The sequence below is a fragment of the Parasteatoda tepidariorum genome, chromosome 3 (assembly GCF_982258835.1).
Source record: "Parasteatoda tepidariorum strain Cologne lab strain chromosome 3, Ptep-v5.0, whole genome shotgun sequence".
Taxonomy (NCBI): domain Eukaryota; kingdom Metazoa; phylum Arthropoda; class Arachnida; order Araneae; family Theridiidae; genus Parasteatoda; species Parasteatoda tepidariorum.
In genome coordinates this window covers 100,257,706-100,277,599 of record NC_141757.1, presented here as the reverse complement: position 1 = coordinate 100,277,599, position 19,894 = coordinate 100,257,706, and the positions used below count along the sequence as shown (strand labels likewise).

The following is a 19,894-nucleotide window of genomic DNA, read 5'->3' as shown; positions in this document are numbered from 1 at the left end:
AATGGTCCAATCAGATCCAACGCTCTTGCAACGTCAAATGGTTTTTCTTTTTCAAGAACGAATGTTCTCCTTATTTATTGAAATATGTCGCCAAGTCTAGGATGCCAGTAAAACTACGAAACTATTACCTTTTTTGAACAGTTCTATGATATATATCATAACAGATATCATGAGTTAAATTTCTGTCTAACTTTTAAAAGCCTTTTTATTGATTTTAAAAGATATTTGTGTAATTTGATAGCGAAAAAACGGAACTATATAAAGTGGCGGATGATTACATAAAACCTATACCGCAATGGTCTTTTCTTAACTTGCAATGGAGTATAACTTTTTTTATATTTAAACTGTTCCTCCATCACAACATTGTTAAATATCAGAAAAAATGCAAACATTTTAAAAAAATAATACTCATGGATTTCAATAATTTCCCTCTAATTTCTCGTTCATTTAAGACAGTATATTTTTTTTAAATTTTTTAAAATATTACCAACAAGATTGCATATCTCTATATAACATAAAATCATAGAAGTCTGACCTCGTTTTCCATAGTTGTCGGCTCATTTTTATTGGCTGGAAAATCATGTGGTAGGATCCAGTTTTCCCCCATTCATTTCCATATAGTTTGGTTGTCATCAGCATAAAATTAACAAAAGTTGTAAAGATATTGTTTTCCTTTAAACATTTTTGAAGGAGTTTGTTCGGGTTAGTGGTGGAAGCAGGTTGAATTTGAAGAAGAGCCTCAGAGCTCAAATAAATCTTATAAGGATAAATTAAGCTGACTGAAACGCAGTGCTATAAGCGAAAGCAGAGAGCACGCCGCACTTTACTATACTCAATATTTTTGTATCCCTAATTTAAAGTTATTTTTCAGTAGTGCTATTATTAGTGAAAGTTTTAAATTATGGTTGTGAACTCATCAAATTTGTTTGAACAATACAATGTATTAAGAATATAAATGTTATTTTAAAAAAATGATAATTAAAAAATCACTTCTGTTCACCAAGAGATCTAAATGTTTATAATACTAATAGATATATTTGGAAGTGGGAAGTAGAGGTGCAAGAGCGTAAGTAAACAGAAATTCTTTTGGTACATAGATGTTAAGTGAATATTTTTAATTTTAGTAGAAAAACTGTTTTCTGGCAACAAAAAAAAACAATTATTGCGAAGCAATCATCGGGGTTGGTGAGCGGCAGCGAACAGGGGGCTTTGCCCCCTAGTACGGTATAAAATCAAAGGTATGCTTCGAGTTTACCCCAAATGTTTGCTATCAAGTCAAGGAATTTTATTATTATTACTAGGAGGCTTCGCCCCCTGCTCGCTGGCGCTCGCTAACCCCCGGAACTGCTTTCGCAGTTCATTTTGGATTGCTTCGCAATCCGATGCTCGCTCATTGGATACGTTCTTAATGTCTAGCCTTTGTATACTTTCTTGAACACTGAAGAAAACTTTTCACTGTAGAAAATTCTAAACCTGTGCATTTCAATATTAATTTGAAATTGCAAACTGTTCACATATTTTTCTTAAACACACTGTTCTGAATTTCAGTTGTTGAGAAAAGTAACTGTTGTAAGTTTTGTTTTAAAGTCTTTCCCACCAGAGGGCTAAAACCATGTGTTGTAAAACAATATGAAATAGTACTGAACGCCGGATATAAAGCATCGGCTTCGATGAAGATAATTTTGTGAGAATTTTTTTGATAATTCGGTGAGAATTCACCCGATTAGCCATATGATGCTCACTACGTGCTCTTGCGCGCCTAATCCTATCAATTAAAACGTATTGGCGTTTTATATAATATAGATTAGCCATATGATGCTCACTACGTGCTCTTGCTCGCCGAAGCCTATCAATTAAAAATGAAAACTGTTGCCAACGTGAGAAAAGAAATATCATCGGTTTTATTGATACATACGTACGTATTAGCGTTTTATATAATATAGATAGATTATTATATATATAGTTAAGAATAAAAAATATAAAGAATGGATAACATGGAATATAGTAATTAATGAAAAGAGAAGAAGAAAAATTATTAAAATAAAATATTTTTAAAAAAATTTATATTAAACTTATTAATTTCCTAAGTTTTTTTCTTTTTATCCTTTTTGTGATATATACATATATATACTTTATTCTAGTTATATACTTTATTTCTAGTCAACAATGTTTATAATTAAAAAGTTGTAGAATATTTTATGGATTGGTAAATTAAAATCCTACTCTGCCAAATTGAAAGATTAGCACCCAGCGAAAAATCTACTTCCAGACAACACTGCTTACATTTAAAAGGTTGGTTATGAAATATTTTTCGGAGGTTAGAAGGGGAAAAAAAGGAGAAGCTAACTTTCATCTCTGGGAAATTTCAATTCTCCGAGCCAAAGTCCTCCTAATTTATTTTCCGAAATTTATTCCATCGTATGGTTTCATTTCATTTAAAATAGTAAAGAAGCCGCGTTTCCAATCTTACTTAATGAGAAGTGCTATCTCAAAGCGGATTGAGTTCTCTTTTTTCTTTCTGTCTTTCTACAGGAATGAAAGAAGAAAAGAAAAATTGAAGGAAAAAAAAAACATGTAACTTTTTCTCTTTTTGAAATGCGAAGATAGAGAGGGAACAGTTATCTTGAAGACGGAAAGAGACCTCTACCTGTCTTCTATCGATTTTGAGTCTTTACTTTTATTTTCATTAGATGTTGAGGGAAAGCTCATATTGTCATCGAGAGGAAATTTATGAGAAAAAGATTGCGTCTCTGAAAATAAAACTGTCTAGAACAGAGATAGAGTGAAATATTTCGAGGATTCCCTCCAAATAACCACTGAATATTGAATTCATTGTTACCCTACAACCATCAATTTTTTTTGGAGGCTTAGAAAAATGAACTTTGCATCTCTTTCAACAGAAAATTTTCCGTAAAACTTACTCACATAACAAAGAATCCCAATAGAAACGCGCTCTTAAAGCTCGAAATGAATCAGAAATTAAACGATCTTTTTAACGTTAACAATGCATATAATAAATTGAACGATTCTTCCAATATTTTCAAATTAAATGATTCTTTAAGTTCTAGTCATAAATTAATCAATCTTTCGAAAATTAATTCAAAATTAAATTATTCTTTCTATATTAATTATAATTTATTATTAATATTATAATTTTAAAGATAGTTTACAATTGACATTAAAAGGATCATTTATCTTTAAAATAATGAAGGAAACGATCAATATTCATAGATTAAACGACCTTTCAATATAAATTTAGAATTGAATTACCTTTGCAGCATTTAAAAATTTTTTAAACCTTCCAATATTAAAAATAAATTTTCTTTCTAACATAAACTATACATTTAACGACTATTTCGACATTTTTAAATTAATATTCGTAAATTAAGTGATCTTTAGAACTTTAATTGCAAATTATTTACTTATTTGCAATTTCGAACATTAATTGAAATGATGCTTCTAATATTATTTAAAAATTATCTTTAAAATAATAAATGGAACAAGCAATATTTTTGAAGTAAACGATCATTTCAATGTAAATTATAAATCGAATGAACGTTCCAATATATATAAATTAAATTATCCCTCCCATATTTATAGAAAATTATTCTTCAATATAAGTTATAAATTATGATTCTAATATAAATTATCAATTAAGCGATCAACGTTCATTGCGTTAGCAGAAAATAATATTTTATAAATTAAACGAACTTTCAAATAGTCATAAATATGAATTTATATTTGTAATATTAAATTTAATTTTTTGTTACAATATAAATTATACATTATACCATCACTCGTAAATTAAGCAATACTTCCATAATAACGAATTATTCCTTATCAGAAATTTTTTACTTAGCAGTTATTGATAACAAAGAGTTAAAAAATATTAAATTGAGCACTTATTAACAAGAAACACACAGGAGGATTAACTTTAAAAATAAATCATGGACCAGAAACGTATACAAAATAAAGTGCTAATAAGAAATAATGCTATTAGTTTGTGCACATAATAATGCTAATATATGCATTCGATAATAATAATAGTATGCGAAATGAACTTCAGATTAACGTAATAGTGCATATGTAATATAAATTACTTAGCGTTAGATTAGGTAACATGAAAACATATGTAATTTCGTTGTAACATTAATTATCATTCAGGAAAAAATTCTCCTCTTTAAGCCATTTTAAAGTTTACCTGAATTTTGAAAAGCATTATGTGCTCATTTTTTTGACGAACATTCAGTCTCCACTGTATACAAACAAATTTTTAGGGGGAAGATAAGTAAAGCATAACATTTTCTTTAATGCTTGCTTTTGCGATGGCTCAGGGGATAGAGAGCTCACTTTCCAATGGGGTGAACCGGGTTCTAATCCCGGCAATGGCTGGTCGATACGAATTCAGCATCCGACCTGCACCAACCACAGAGCAGATGTAAAATATCTTCAGTGGTAGGCGGATCATGGGTAAGAGCCCTCTTGCCGTCATGCTAACCGTAAGAGGTTTTCGTGGCCTTCCTCTCCATGTAACACAAATGCAAGTCAGTTCTATCGATAAAGTTCTCCACAAAGAAAAATTTATCCTAATACGTGAACCAGGAGTTCCTTTGTCTTCTGGATTGGGTTCAAAATTACAAGGCTACGGAGTTGAACATTAGTAGCCGTAAACTCAAAAATTGGGTCGGCTGTTCAACAACGGTTATAAAATTAAAAAAAATACTTGATTTTAAAGTAGATAATTGTATAATTTTGCTAATTATACACCAATATGATTATTCAAAGGATAAATAATTGGGATCCAATGTTAGAATAATGTTACTTTTCTAAAAACAGTCCAATATGGCTTGTTCACAGTAAAAGAGAATTATCTACTCTGCAAATGAATTTTGAAAAAACAAGCTTTCAAATGTATGTGAAGGAAAACGGATATTCTGTCTCATCAATTTTATATTGTAAAATGTTTAGAGTTGCTGCTCATTTCATAATGGAAGATATGGAAAAATGTGATACAATAAAGCAAAAAATTAATAAAAACGTATTTTAGATATATAAACATATGCCACTTTAAAAATAAATGACGAATGTTACTCTAGATTTCCTGATTTTCGGATTAGGTTTAGTACTTGTTGTTTTTGTTATCGTGTCCAAGGATAAGGATTGTTCTCTAAATGTAATTAAGAGAGCGAAGGTTTAGTACTTAAAAATCATAAATAAACTAATACCAAGTACTTTAATGCTTAAGACTGGCTATTTTTAGACTCATAAAACATTTAAATAATTTATCACATAAATGTAGTATATAATATAGTAAAGAGATTTAGATAAGATATTTATTATACTGTAGAGATTTGTTTGTTATTTAAGATTCTAAAGCTATTAATCTATCCATATATTTACTGTGTGTTTCGGATAATTTGTGAAAACAATAAATAATTATAAAACATTTTAATACTTTATTGTAAGAAAATAAGGATACTAATTTTATTATGTTTAAATAAAGGAATATAAGATTAATCTTAAGAAAATACCAAATTAAAATTAAACTGTTCTTTATACAAATTAAAAAAATTATAAATAACTATATGATTTTTTTTATCCTATTTTGGAATTTGTAAAAATTTAAAATATTAGATTTAGGAATTAGTAAAAGAGCAATTAAAACCAATGAATATACGATAAAAATCTGAGACTCATAAAAATAAAACTATGATTCACGCACAAAAAAATTAAAATTACACCTTTTATAGAAATTTTTCTTGATTGTAAACTATATTCTAAAATCCTTCGAACTTCTATTTTATTATTTAAAAAATGCCTACAAATCAGTAAATCAAGAGATAAAATGTGAAATTCTAATAATTAAAACCAAAACATCAAATATTGAATGAAATAAAATTTTTTGCTAATGTCCCGAAACTAAAAGTCTTTAACGAAATAAAGAGTATGAATTGAAAAACATTTCTCTTTTCAATAAATGTGATTTTTTATGGAAGCCTTTAGAAATCAAATATTTCATAATTATCAAATATTAGTTTTGAATTTATCAAACAAAAGAAGAACCGACATAAAAGGAGTAATTTCATGATTGCAAATAAATACAAGCATTGCATCTTTTCATTTCAAACACGTAATCGTTGACATAGGTAAATATGAATACCCTTGACGAAACGTTAACATATCATTTCGTTCTTTCAGTTTTTTGTTCCCAAAAACTCTAGAGAGGTGCTTAATTTCCTTTCAACTATTAATCTTCAATAAAAAAAATTTTTTATCTATTGTGCATTAACGCTTACATAACAAATATAGAAGATCAATTTCTTAAAAAAGTGGATATTGTCTTTTCTATATTTTTATAAAGAGGAAAAAAAATATCTCAATGCTCTGAAAGGTAGAAAAAATGCTCTTTAAACGCTTTTTTTTGCATGCAGATATGGGTCGATATATTTGTAAAAAAGGCATTTTCTATAGTGAATGAATGAAGTTTAACAAGGCACTTAATCATATATTTTTTTCAATGTACATATATGCAGTTTTTGTACTTTGAACATACTGTTCACTTATAACTTTCATCAAAGCGCTCACATTATTACGGCATCGATTTTTAAATTTTTTTTAAAGTAAAAAACTTATTTTGTTCAGTAAATAAAATTGAATAAATAAAATTACCTTTTCCATATAGGCTGAAAATAAGAAACATTTATTTTCATCAAACCTAAAATTATTTACTTATGGTGCATCACTTTCAAAAGAAGTGAGGGGAAAAATCTATATGAACCAAATTTTAATATCGAGATGAATTATCAAAATTTTTTTTTATTTAAAATTATGTTGGTTAGATTTTATAACTAGATGCACACTAAGTGAAGGGAAAATATAGTAGTTAGTAATAATCGTGATACTTGCATATTCAATGCGTACTTTTATGTATCGGGATATTGTCCATTTTTATGCACTTATGTGTGTTAGTGGTGTAAACCAGAATCTGGCATTGTTCCTGCCTGTTGGAAAACTTGATTTCATGGTCCCGATAACTAATGAGTACTGAGTCATTTTCCTTTTTATTCTGCTTGAAAAACTTCGTAATTAAAATTTTTATTTTTATTTTTAGTTTTGTGTCTGTTGCTTTGTTTAGGTCAAAATTTGGTTTGGCAATAATATTTGCTCCGTCGTTCAGGAAATACTTTCTAATTGTAAGGGCGTAGGGCACCGAGCTCCGGTTAAAATCAAAGCATCCAAGCTTGTCTAAAATTAACGAAATTTTGACTGCTAATTAGCCTATTAGTCTGTGAATTCTTTGTCTTGCGGTCAGGTAGTTGAACTTGTAATGACACCAGGTGCAGAGTTCTAGCTAAGCTTTGAGCTCTCTTGAAATCAAAGAGTTGAGTAAATTACAAATTAGCAATAAATTCCATGTAGCAATAAAACGAAAACTTAAACTTTGTTTGTAGCTGCCAAGAAATGGTTAAAACTTGTTTTGTCATCCTGGATAGAGAACCAGCTTAATATCATTTAAATATTGAATCAGTTAGATATTGAAGCTAGTCAGACAGTAGCAAAAAATATCATTGACTATAAATTCTGGTTCAACTGTTTTAGGCTACTATAGTACTAGCAACTACTATATAGTACTAACAGCTACTATTGTAAAATCAAACAATCAATCCTTTAAAATGCATGAAATTTAGCTTACCAAAGATTAAACTTTGTTAAAAGTAATTTTAAATAAATATATATATAAATTTCCTCCTAAAATTAGACACGAAAGCATTGAAGGGGACACTTCACGATGAAAAACCCAAAAATCGACCAAATTATACTTTTTTCAATTTTTGTTTCAAAAAACAATAGTTATATCTAGCTACAATTTAAAAAAAAATTTCTCAATTTCAGTCATTTTTTGCAAAGTTATAAGCATTTCAAGATTTGTAAACAAGGTTATGTAAACTGTCTGTTTTTATTGTTAAACTGTTTTTCTTAATGTTGTTTTTTACGATAATATTCAAACTTCGAAAAGTTCCTTGCGCATGAGTTTTGAATAAATCGTTATTTTTTCTTCATATATAGGATTGGTCTAATGTTCCGTAACCAATGTGATATGAATAAAAGCTGAATACTCACTGAATATTTTTTAAATTACTTTAAATTGTTATTTAAATTTCATTTTTTAAAAATTATATAAAGACTATGATATTTTGATTTTTTATTTGTTTAAAATTAAGTGCTAAGTTGTTCAAACATATCCAATTTTATTTATATTTATTCAAACTGTAATATAAATGAATTTCATACAGCTACGATAAAAACTCATGCGCAAGAAACATTTTGAAATATTGGAACATTTAGTAATTTAATTTGCAGATAAATTATTAAAAAAATTATAACTTTTCAACAAATTAATATTTTTGCTTCAAATTTTGGGAATATCTTTCTAAATGCTTTATTCACAATCTATGAAATTTTCATTAGAATTGGTTGATATTTAAAAAAAATCATTTTGAACCTGAAGTGTCCCCTATCTGAATCAAATACGGGTTTAGTTCAATTTGACAAATACTTACGAACATTTTTAAGGGTTTTTAAGGAATGGTAAGTTTTTAAAACAGGAATTTGGAGAAAAAATATTCATGGATAAAATACAATGCAAATTTAATTCAAAGATAAACAAGAAAAATCAATAATAAAAAAACATCAAAAAAGATTTTAGCTCAGGGATAGCGATATATTTAATTATTTTCGAGAAAATATAATACGTAATATTCACTTACTCAAGCGTTAACTATTTTTGCATAATATCTAATCCTGTAATTAATCTCACCTCCACGGGGAGATTAAATGCAATGGTATTTCATTTTCATCAGAAAGTTTTAACGGCATTCCTTTGAGGAAGAGGTAAATTGCTTTTTCGATAGTTAAATATTAGCATGGAGGAAAATGTTACTACATCTTGATAGTTAAGACAAAATGCAAGATTATATATTTTTTTATTCGTAATTTATTATGTGCAGAGATAAAATCAATCGATTGCTTCATTTATTCAATGAATAAAACTTGTAGTTACCTTCAAAAATGAAGAATTTAGCGATGTCACAAAACTGTCACTAACGTTAATGGCAGATGGGTGTTCAAAAGACAGTCTGCGAAATGTTTTCCTTCTTCTTTCGATAATTTGGTTATTCATACTAATCAACCAAAATATTTCTTGATTAGTTTCAAAGTCTTCTAATTGATATTTTGCTTACTATGCAAAACCCTTTTAAATAGGCAAGTAACACTCATTTATTAATAATGAATGCTTCAACTTTTTGCTCAGAACATTTTAAAAGTCCCATCAGGTAATTGGGACAAAGTGGTATTATATATATATGTTTGAGTTATTTATAAGTATAAGTAAGGCGAAGTAACTTCATAGCAAATTTTGAAATCATGGAAAGATAAAATTTGTTACGAACATACATATTTTTCTGACAAATGGGAGGAAGTTGACTGAATCTCTGATCTGAAATTTAAGAACTTTAAACAAATTTAAATTCATAGTTTTTTATTCTGAAAATCATATTCTTTATAGTGTATTCCAACTTTTATTTAAATAGAACTAAATTTGTCATTAGTATTTAAAAATTACAACTACTTAAAGTTGAAAATTAGGTATACTTTTATTTATCCATTTCTGAAATTTGAGTATTTTTTCTATTTAAAAACTGGACAAACTTTCAGCTGACGATAACATTTATATGGAGATAAAATGCACGAAAACAATTTAATAGTGAAAATATAAGATACTTTTCAGTTTAAAAGAAGAAGAAAATCATTTTGTTACCATTAACGTTACATTAGTTTTTTATATAACTAATCATTTTAGATTTATTCAGCTCGCACCGACCACAATACTAACGTAAAAAATATCGACAGTGATAAAAGGATCAAGAGATAAATCATCGGGTTAACCGTAGGAGATTTTGGTAGTTTTCCTCTCCATGTAACGTAAATGCTAATCAGATTCATCAATAAATTCTACAGAAAAGATAATTTGTCCGAATGCTTGATTCAGGAGCACCTTTGCCTTCTGGGTTGGGTTGAAATAACCAATGAAGTTGAATCGTGAATCAAAAATCAGGTCGGCTGCTTAAGCCGGTTATAAAATGAAATTTCCCAAGGCTGGTTTTGCTAGCAAAACAAAATGAACAAAGCATGATCCAATTAGGAATAAAATTAATTGTTATTATCTTTAAAGAATTTATTTAAGGAACTCTGAATTGAATAACATTTACTCATTAATTCTATTTTCTCACTTATGTTATCTGTAAATCTAAAACAAATAAAAGTTTTTTGTTTTTTTTTAAATAAATTTTTTATTTAAAACTTTTTTCAAGCAATGTTTTTTACATTGAACAAAAATATAGAATGTAATGAAATTTAACTATTGACCTCGATTTCTACAAAAACCTTCGTTAAAAAAATTTAAATTATAGTTTATTTGAAAAGAAACGACTTCCCGAACTTCTGGGAGTTAGCAGCATGACTTTTGCGTCAAGTAAAGCCTATCTTCAGTCAGCGCCCTCTATCCTAATTGAAAAAAAATGGCGCTACACGTCTATTTAAACAAGAACAAAAGTTTACTCCATTCTGCATTATATGGGCTAGTACAGTTTTCTTGCAGAAATTGAGAAATATTCATAAAATGATAATAAGAGAGTTTGATAATTCTCATATTAATGAAGGAAAAAAATTTAAATCTCAATTGAAATTAGCGATTTCTTTTTCAAAAGATCAAAAAACCTTTAAAATTTTTAAGTTGTCTGTCCGTTCTAAAACCCAAACAGTTATTTGTGTCAAGAAGGTAAAGATAATTTAAAAAATATATATAACTATAATTATAGCACTTAAACTTTTACTTTCCTTGGCGAAAGAACTTCTAAAAACAATTTTAATGTAATCGATATCAATCATGGTACACGGGTAAAAAAAAAAATTATGGTCAAAACTACCAGAATATTGTAAAATTTATCGTATTTCTGGTTCTACGGGAGAGTCAGAATTCTCAATAATTTTTCGAGAAGCACTTTGGAAATGATTTTGGTAAAAATTAATAAATATGGTTTTATAAAACGTGATAAAATTAGGTAAATGAGGTAAAATTTGCTAATTTTTTCATGATACCTTAAGCCATATGCTTATAAACCATTTATTCGGTAAAATTTACTTTTCAGTTTTGTATTTCTTACTAAATGTGTGGTAATAAGAACAATAATTTAAAAAAACTAGAATTTACGGTAAATTGTTACCATATGAACGGGAAAATGCCAAATAAAGATTTTAAATACCTTATATTTTGTTTCATTAACCATAATTTTTGTATTTTCTTACGAGAAATGTCATTACCGTACAATAAGATAATTTTTACCATAATTTTTATATATATTTTTATATTACCATAATATATATATATATATATATATATATATATATATATATATATATATATATATATATATATATATATATATATAAATATCGCTATTACTGCTAGAAGAACTGATACACGGAGAAAAAAAAATTATGGTAAAATTATCTTATTGTACGGTAATGACATTTCTCGTAAGAAAATACAAAAATTATGGTTAATGAAACAAAATATAAGGTATTTAAAATCTTTATTTGGCATTTTCCCGTTCATATGGTATCAATTTACACAAAAAAAAAATATTGCTCTCTGAAAGGGAAATATATTTAAGCAAAAAAAAAAAAAAGAAAGGCAAACTTATCTATCCAATTTTTTATGTAGAAGAATAAATAGCGCGGTTATTATAAAAATAAAATACTATAAAATTCAAATGATAATAAAATTTTTAGAATTTACGCTATCCAATACACTAATTTAAGATACGTCTATCCGATAAGCAAACATTCACGTTGCTTTACTTTTTCATAAATCAACTAAAACAGCAGACTGACAAAGCCGATAAGGCAAAAGTTCGCATACAATTTTTGATAATTATTATATTTTATTTGTGAATAAAATGCGGATGATTTCAAACATGCAATCCATTATTTTGAGCCGCAAGTTATTTCTTCTGACTTATGACCACACAATACGTACTTATTTTTTTTAACCTATTAAGCAAATTGCATTTTAAGAAATTGAAAATTAAATTAAGAGAGTCCACAAAAAATAGCATAAATCAAAAGTTATTTTTGAGAAAATAAGTACAAAAATAATTGCTGTCACTAGGTTTTTAAAAAAAACATTTTCTCTTAATTAAATTGTCTACGTGCCTTATATTAATTTCATGAAAAAAAGTACTCCATGAAATAAAAATAATAGTACGAGTTAAAATGTATAAGACAAAATATCACGTTTTAAAATCTTATTAAAACAATTTCTTTAAAAATTTTGAAAATATTTAACTTGAGGATGAAAAAAAAGTTCATCATTTTTAAGTAACGTGACTTAGAAGTACTTTTTTTAAAAAAGTTTATTAATATTCAACAAGTAAGCAGGTATTTAATTTTTCAATAAAATATTTAAGAAAATATATTAGCAAGGTATTTTCTAGTTTTAATTTTGAAGATTATTTTCATTTAACTTTGAAAATAATTAGAAATTTAATGCTGATGTTAAAATATTTTAACTCTTAAAAAATAAAAACTATTTTTTACTTTTTGTGTTCAATACAAGCCTTAAATTATAAATTTCTCATAATTTTGGAGTTAATAGTTATCGTATTTATGTTAAGAGTTTTCATTTAAATGTAGCAATTTATATTTTAAAAGCCTAAAAAAAAATGGTGTGCTTGGAAAAAACTTCTTGAGAAGGCCCAAGACCCACCCTGGGCTGTTGAGCCATTGAAGACAAAGAGGATGAAAGAAATATATAACGTAATGAAATAACGTTATAGAAATTTTCTCAAACAAATCATGGAATGGGAGAAGCAAGAAAAACTTGGTGAAAAACTTAAACATTTTTTAAAAAAAACTATAGCAATACTATTGAAATATAATATCTTCATTCTTATATCATATAATTTTTATATCACACATGTTATTTTATATCATATATGCATTTTTATATCATTTTATATCATTAAAGCGATGCAAAAATGGCAAAACAATATATTTTTTAGTGTTATTTTTAATAATTTTAATATTTAATACCAGAAACTTGTGTATTTCAAATAACAATGACAATTAAAAATAAGAATCCCCAATTTCTATAATAAATTTTTACATAAGGTACTTTTACGGGAGTAAATTCTCAGGAATGAAATATTTTTCTGGTCGTTATTGCAATACGTATTGAGATTTATAACACTCACTTACTATTCTCAGCATACATAGTACTGAAAAGTTTCACTCAAATTCTTACTGTACATGTCACTAAATTAGTTCATCGCAATTTTCTTAAGTGAAAATAATTATTAATTTTACTCATCTAAAACTTCGCTTAAAAAATTTTTAATTACTATCTTTTTGACGAAACTATCAGAAAATAATTACTTTGACACAGATATCAGAAATAATTAAGGACTCCTACAAGAAATAATTAATGCCTATCAGAAGTAATAAATACCGACTGTTAGTACTGTTTAACTCTATAGATATCAGAAATCTTCAAAAGTGTATTTTGTTAAATTGATGTTATATTTTATCAAACTAAATCCTAACGTATTTTAACTTTATCTGATGACACAAAACTCAACAGAATTCATTTTACAACTGAAACGCTTTAATTAATACTCATGGGTAAAGGAAACATCCTTTTTGAAGAAAATAGAATGATATAAACCTATTTTTCATGTATTATATTAGATAAGATTAGACTAAGGTTAGCGCGCCAAAACCCGATATATATGTGCCAGATAGGAGCCAAAATTACCAGACAGAAAAACCAGAACAAAATAAAAACAGATTTACACACTCCTGTTTTGATGCCAAAATGTAAAATAAAATAAATAAATAAATAAAATGTAACAACACTAGTTACTGCATTGAAAAATTAGAATTGCTATGTTGAAGAAAATGGTAAAGTGCAAACTGTCATCATAACCAACAAACTGACCCTTTCTCTATTTACTTAAAAGAACAAAAATATTTGATTAGGCATAGCTTGTTTTCGAATCATGAGATTTAATACCTCCTAAACGTTCTGTACATAACTCTTACATCTTCCGACCCAGGCCGAATTCCCGACCTTTTCCCAAAAGAAATACGAAAAGTTGAGAAACATGGAGACAAGAAAACTCATAAGTGTTCAAGTGAATTTGGTTAAAGTAACGATGACAAAAGAAGATATAATGCTAAGGCAACATACTCCCCCTTTTACATTTTACCCATTTTCGGCCAAGGATTCGTAAAAGCACCATTAAATGCAAACTTTCACGTTCAGAAATTTTTAAAATACGTTAGTTTTTTTTTTTTTTTTTTTTTTTTTTTAATTTTAAAAGGTTTTTAAGAAATACGATTTTTTGAAAATGTATAATTATCCCTCTTGTAATTAATCATTTGTTTCTATGGTAAATAAAATTAAATTAAAACTAATTTCATTAAAAAAAAATGTTCAACTAAATGGTTTTTCCATTGATTTGGTCAATGGTGCATGTACGTACCTTTTTATTTCTCAAATAAAGTATTTTTTCTTACGCACAAAATATTTTTTTCGCATCGTAATGAATTTTACTTAAACAATTCAATACGTTCAATGAAACGTTCAATGAAAATAATATGACATTTTTATAAAATTTCTATGCTTAGCCCAAAAAGGTTTAATGAATCTTCTTTTGTCATTGTAATATTATTTATAATGATACCAAAAATTGATCGATCAATCCTTTCGATCATTTTATGGTTTTATTTTATAGAATATTTTAAGGATAGTAGATAAATTTGTAACTGAGTGATCAATTTTCAAATATTATGGTACAAAAACGTAATATATCAATGAACCTGAAATAGGCTTTGTAGTTAAGAATTTATACCAACTAAGAATCTATGTCAACTAAAAAATTTCATGTTAATTAGAATTTTTTTTTATTTTGATTGATAATAAATAAATTTAATTGTTAAATAAATTCTTGACAAGTTCTTGTTATTAAAGATTAATATAACTAATGAAAATGTGAATGATTTGTAAAGCTACGGAACATTTTAATTTAATTTTAAATGCTTCAAATTAAAACTTCGGAGTCCCTATCGGTGAAAGTGAACAATTTTAAATTTTTTTTACAAACTAAACAGTAGTTAACTGCTTAAACTTGTTTTAATTATCGAAAAAAAAATGAGTTACATAATATTACGTTATGTAATGTAACATTTTGTAACGGACGTAACTATATTAATACTAATAAATTTAATCTTATGTAGAAAAATTATATGTTAGGTTTTGAATCACAGTGAATTTTAATTTAATTTTTAAAAATTAAAATTAAAACATAAACTTTGGATTCCAACCTGTGAAAAGTGAACAATTTCATTTTTTTCATAATTAAAAAGTGTAGTTAACTGCACAAATGAAGTTTAATAAACCGGAAAAAAACAGGGTTGTATTATATAACGTTATATAATCGAACATTATATAATGAACAAAACTATATGAATATCAAATATACTGTATCAGGATAACACTTTATGAACTTATTAGATCACTTCAGAAAAAAAATTACCTGTAATTTCTGTCGCATTTCCAGCACCACCTATATTATTTGTAATAGGGGACGCAGACCCCCAGCAGGGGAAGGACACAGCGCACAGAACAAAAAATAGCACTAGGAGGTTTATAGTCGTATCCCTTTCCATTTGGTTGCACAACACTATTTAAGCACTATTTTAAATTTTTATTAATTTATTTATTTTGAAATAAAAAAATTGTTTATATTCCACAAATACACATTTCACAATTTCTTCCACAAAAAATCCAAGAGAAAGCTCATATCTGTCACAAATATGGGTAAGAGCTGATGCGCCTGGGACATTTTTTTCCCTTCTTATTTTTATAAATAAAATTGCTCGATTTGAGAGAGCGGAGAGCGATTGGGGCAAAACTAACTCGCACACTCCTTTCTACGAATGAGAGAGGTTGTAGAAGAAAAGATGCGGAGAGCGAACAGATACCGCTGGGTGACTGTTAGAGGGAGAAGAGATAGTATCTATGGCGCCATCTAGCCGTCGTTATTAGAACTGCGCAAGTTTCGGTATTTTGCCCCGTGAGAATTGACATTTTTAGATGTCTTGCCGATTCATTTTCCTCTATTTTCGTTTTGTTTTGCTTCTTTGATGTTGTCAATTGATTTCGATAATGCATCCTGCTTTTTCGTTTCGAAAAGCAAATAGAAAGAAAAATGAGTTTGATTATCATTTTTTTTTTTTTTTTTTTTCGAATTTTGTTCCCCTTATGTTCTGTTCGACGGGACTTATTCATTTCTGAACTTCGAAAAAAAATTTAAGTGCATAAATCGGTATTAAATCAGTTGTAAGAGAAAAGTGTACTTCTTTCATATGCAGTTTATACAAAATGCACGATTATGAAAATGCAGGATCGCATGAATGCTATCCTTGCATTCCTGGATTTTCATTGACGAAGGAGAAATTGAATTAAAATGTTACATAAGAATAAATTTATTATGAACCATGAGTATTCCAAGTTCCATTTTTTAGGATGGTTCTAAAAATAGTGTTTGATATAAATTTAGCATTAACCATTTCCATGTATTTATTTATTTATTTGTCATATTTCATTGTATCGATGACATCACGGATCAATCTTTCTTTTAATTATGATATTCTTAGAACTTATAAAATAAAATATTTGTTTTTTTAATTATTTATTAAAAATACCTTATTTGCATTCAACAATTTTGCGGTTTTTAAAAAACAAAACGAAAAGTTTTAAAAGGTATTTAGTAATTTTCAAATGACCTTGCGATATTTAATGTAGTAATTTACATAAAAAAATATGTATATATGCGTTAAATAATGCATAGAAGTTCATAGAAAATATATTATTAAAAAATTACAACTTGGCCATTGATATCTTTATGATAAGAAATGTTTTGGTGCAAATATAAATCTTTTGTTTGAGTTATTAAATTATAATTCAAAATTGAACATAAAATATTTTGAAAAATGTTACATGGGTTAAAAAAAATTACTGACTAGTATTTTCTATTTTAATGTAAATTCAAATAATTTTGTGCATTCGGTAGATCTAAGAAATTAGATCACGGCTTAAGCAGCGAAAGTACTTAAAATTTTAATTTCAACTATTTACAAGAGATGTCCGCGGTATAGTCAAAGTTCTTTCTGCATTGAATTTTAGTAATAATTTCAAATCTGTCCAGCAGCCATTAAATCACACCAATCACCATAACTATGAGTTAGGAACGTTTCATTAGTAAGCAACAAAAATATTTCCTTCTCTATCGTGAAATAAAATAGAAAACTGATCTCAATGCTCCATTATGAGCTGTACTACTTCATCCCGCTCCGTTCAAGCCATAACTTGAGCAAGGTTATTGTTCGAAAAAAATCTAGCTTCGTCACCATTAATTGTTATGACAGTGTGCGATATCATAGTACACTTTATGTTTAGTATCTCTTCAGCCATTTTAGAAAAGAACAAAAATAAAACAAAATAAATGCTTCGTAGCTATTTTTATTTTACAAAAATACAAAATTGTTCTAAAGAAATACATAAATATAACTTATAACTATTTAACACTACTTAAACTATCATATAAAACTAAATGAAATGAATTTAATAAATACTTAACCTACAGTTAATTAATCAACACAACTTAAATTATTCCTTAAGGTAACCTAACGAAAGGAATTATAAAAGATGACTCTACTGTTGCCAGTTTAGAAAACTGAATACTCACGTTTTTTTTTTGGGGGGGGGGATATACTTGAGGGTGCCCCTTGGCGAAATTGGTCACTTATGTTTGGCTCCATTCCTGTTTGCACGGAACACCGTGGTAACAGGAATAGCGGACAAAACATAATGATATTTCAATAAAACATTGCAATGCGGCCAAACTTTGCGGCCAAAACTTGCAATGAACCCAATATAATTAAATTAATAAACACAATAAAATGCATTTTGGATCGAAACAAAAATTAATGGAGTAAGAGCCCAGAGGGAAAAGGAAAAGAATAATTCACTTCTTTATTAAGCTTGAATATTCTCTGATTTAGGTGCGCAGAATTTTCTAATAACAGTTAGATACTGTCTAAATTTATCACGAATGGAATCTGTGTATCTCCATCGTCACATAAATTCGGCAAAATACGAATCAAAAATGGCGTCGGTAATACCGGACTAGCGGTGACATTTTTCTAAAGTCCCTTTTTATGACTGCCCATATACCTTCAATCAAAAGTAACGTAACTAGCCTGTATCCAACGTAGAACTAACGAACCTCTGAAATTACATATACATTTGAAAATTTAAAAATAACGCTAAAATCTAAACCAATCAGAATCACGATTGGGTTTCAACATCGCCCAGTTTGGCGATCAACCGCCATCACAACTTGGCGAGAATCAAGGGGCACCCTCAAATATAGTCTACCCGAATGATTTTAATACGACTATATTATTCTACTCTTTTCTTTTTTCTTCTTAAATATGAGAAAACGGGCTCCTCCTGGTCACTTCGCTCACCTCACTCACACGATTGTTTCGCTATCATTTTCATGTGTTTACATGCTTTAGACTGCCAAATAAAATGGCGCCGAAAACAAATTATAATCCGAATAAAATGCACATTGTATCAAAACTAAGCAAGGAAATAACGTATTTCCAAAATCGTGGAAATGCATATTATGTAATATGCGAATGAAAAAATTAAATATCGACTTACCTTAATTATTTAGACGTTTCAGTGCGGATTACCCATAAATGAAACAACATGGTTCGTTATGGCGATTTACTTGGTAATAATCCAAGGAGCCTTCTCAGAATATAGTGTAACCACCGATTCTATTGGGGACAAAAAAACTCAACTAAATAATTGAAGATGAAAAAGTTTAGACAAAACGACATTCATCAAAATATAAAAAATGAAAGGCAAAAGAAAACATCACAATCCGGCGTAAATCTAGCAAAATATCAAAAATCAAAATTTATCTTTTTGTTAGTTTTAAAAAGTATAGAATAGTCTCTCGTGAAGAACGTGATTCGATCCTCCTTTGCTCAATGCTTATGTTATCCTCAATTTCTGGGCTTTCTACAAATTTGCACCGATATTACATTCCAACGTTACAGTTTTACTGTTTATACACTTAATATTTTATGGCAAAGATAGAGCCCCTGAATTAGAATCCTAGTATAATAGCCTTAAGCAAGAGATTATCTAGCAAATAATGTTAAAAGGTAAATATTTTTAATATTTCTTTAAAATTTAAAATATATATAATAAAATAACAAATCTAATTTAATTGACTCTCAACAATTGTGAAACGGTGGATAAATATAAGACTTAATTGGGTATACTATAGCCTACGTCACAGGTTGTGTTATTCCTACTAAATTTAACCCATGAACGGCATTTTCTGCGAGCCTAACTTCAAGCCACAAATAAACAAACGAAGTGTTTGATCGTTTAAATAGCTGCTCGCCAGATTTTATTGCATTATAAAGAAAAGTAATTGATATTCGATTTTTGATTAATAATTGACTTATAGTGGCATAGAATTTAGCATTGCGTCATGGTAAATGTTATTCCTACTAAGTGGAAGTAGTTGTGTTTTTTTTATATTATACCCAATTATCATAAAAAGTTTCTACACAATGTAATATTACGCAATTATTTTAATTTATCAAACGGCAGCACCCTTAATTTTAAACTTTTAATTATAAATATTAATCAAAATCAAAAGTCAGAAAATAACACTGATAA

General features: G+C 27.7%; 1 protein-coding gene across 4 annotated transcripts in view; it reads right to left on the bottom strand.

Moving 5' to 3' along the window:
* The window catches only part of LOC107454647 (synaptogenesis protein syg-2), a 386,382-nt gene extending 367,413 nt beyond the window's left edge, over positions 1 to 18,969 (bottom strand). The window contains exon 1 of one of the 4 annotated variants that reach the window (XM_071183678.2): positions 18,857 to 18,969. Coding sequence is in view for 3 of the 4 variants with exons in the window: in XM_016071899.4 (XP_015927385.1) it covers positions 15,660 to 15,792 (133 nt within the window). In the remaining variant the exon portion in view is untranslated. Of the gene's footprint in view, positions 1 to 15,659; positions 16,102 to 18,856 lie in introns of those variants that run through there. The other 3 variants (XM_016071899.4, XM_016071898.4, XM_071183685.1) reach the window with 3 other exon arrangements.
* Positions 18,970 to 19,894: the final 925 nt, after the last annotated feature.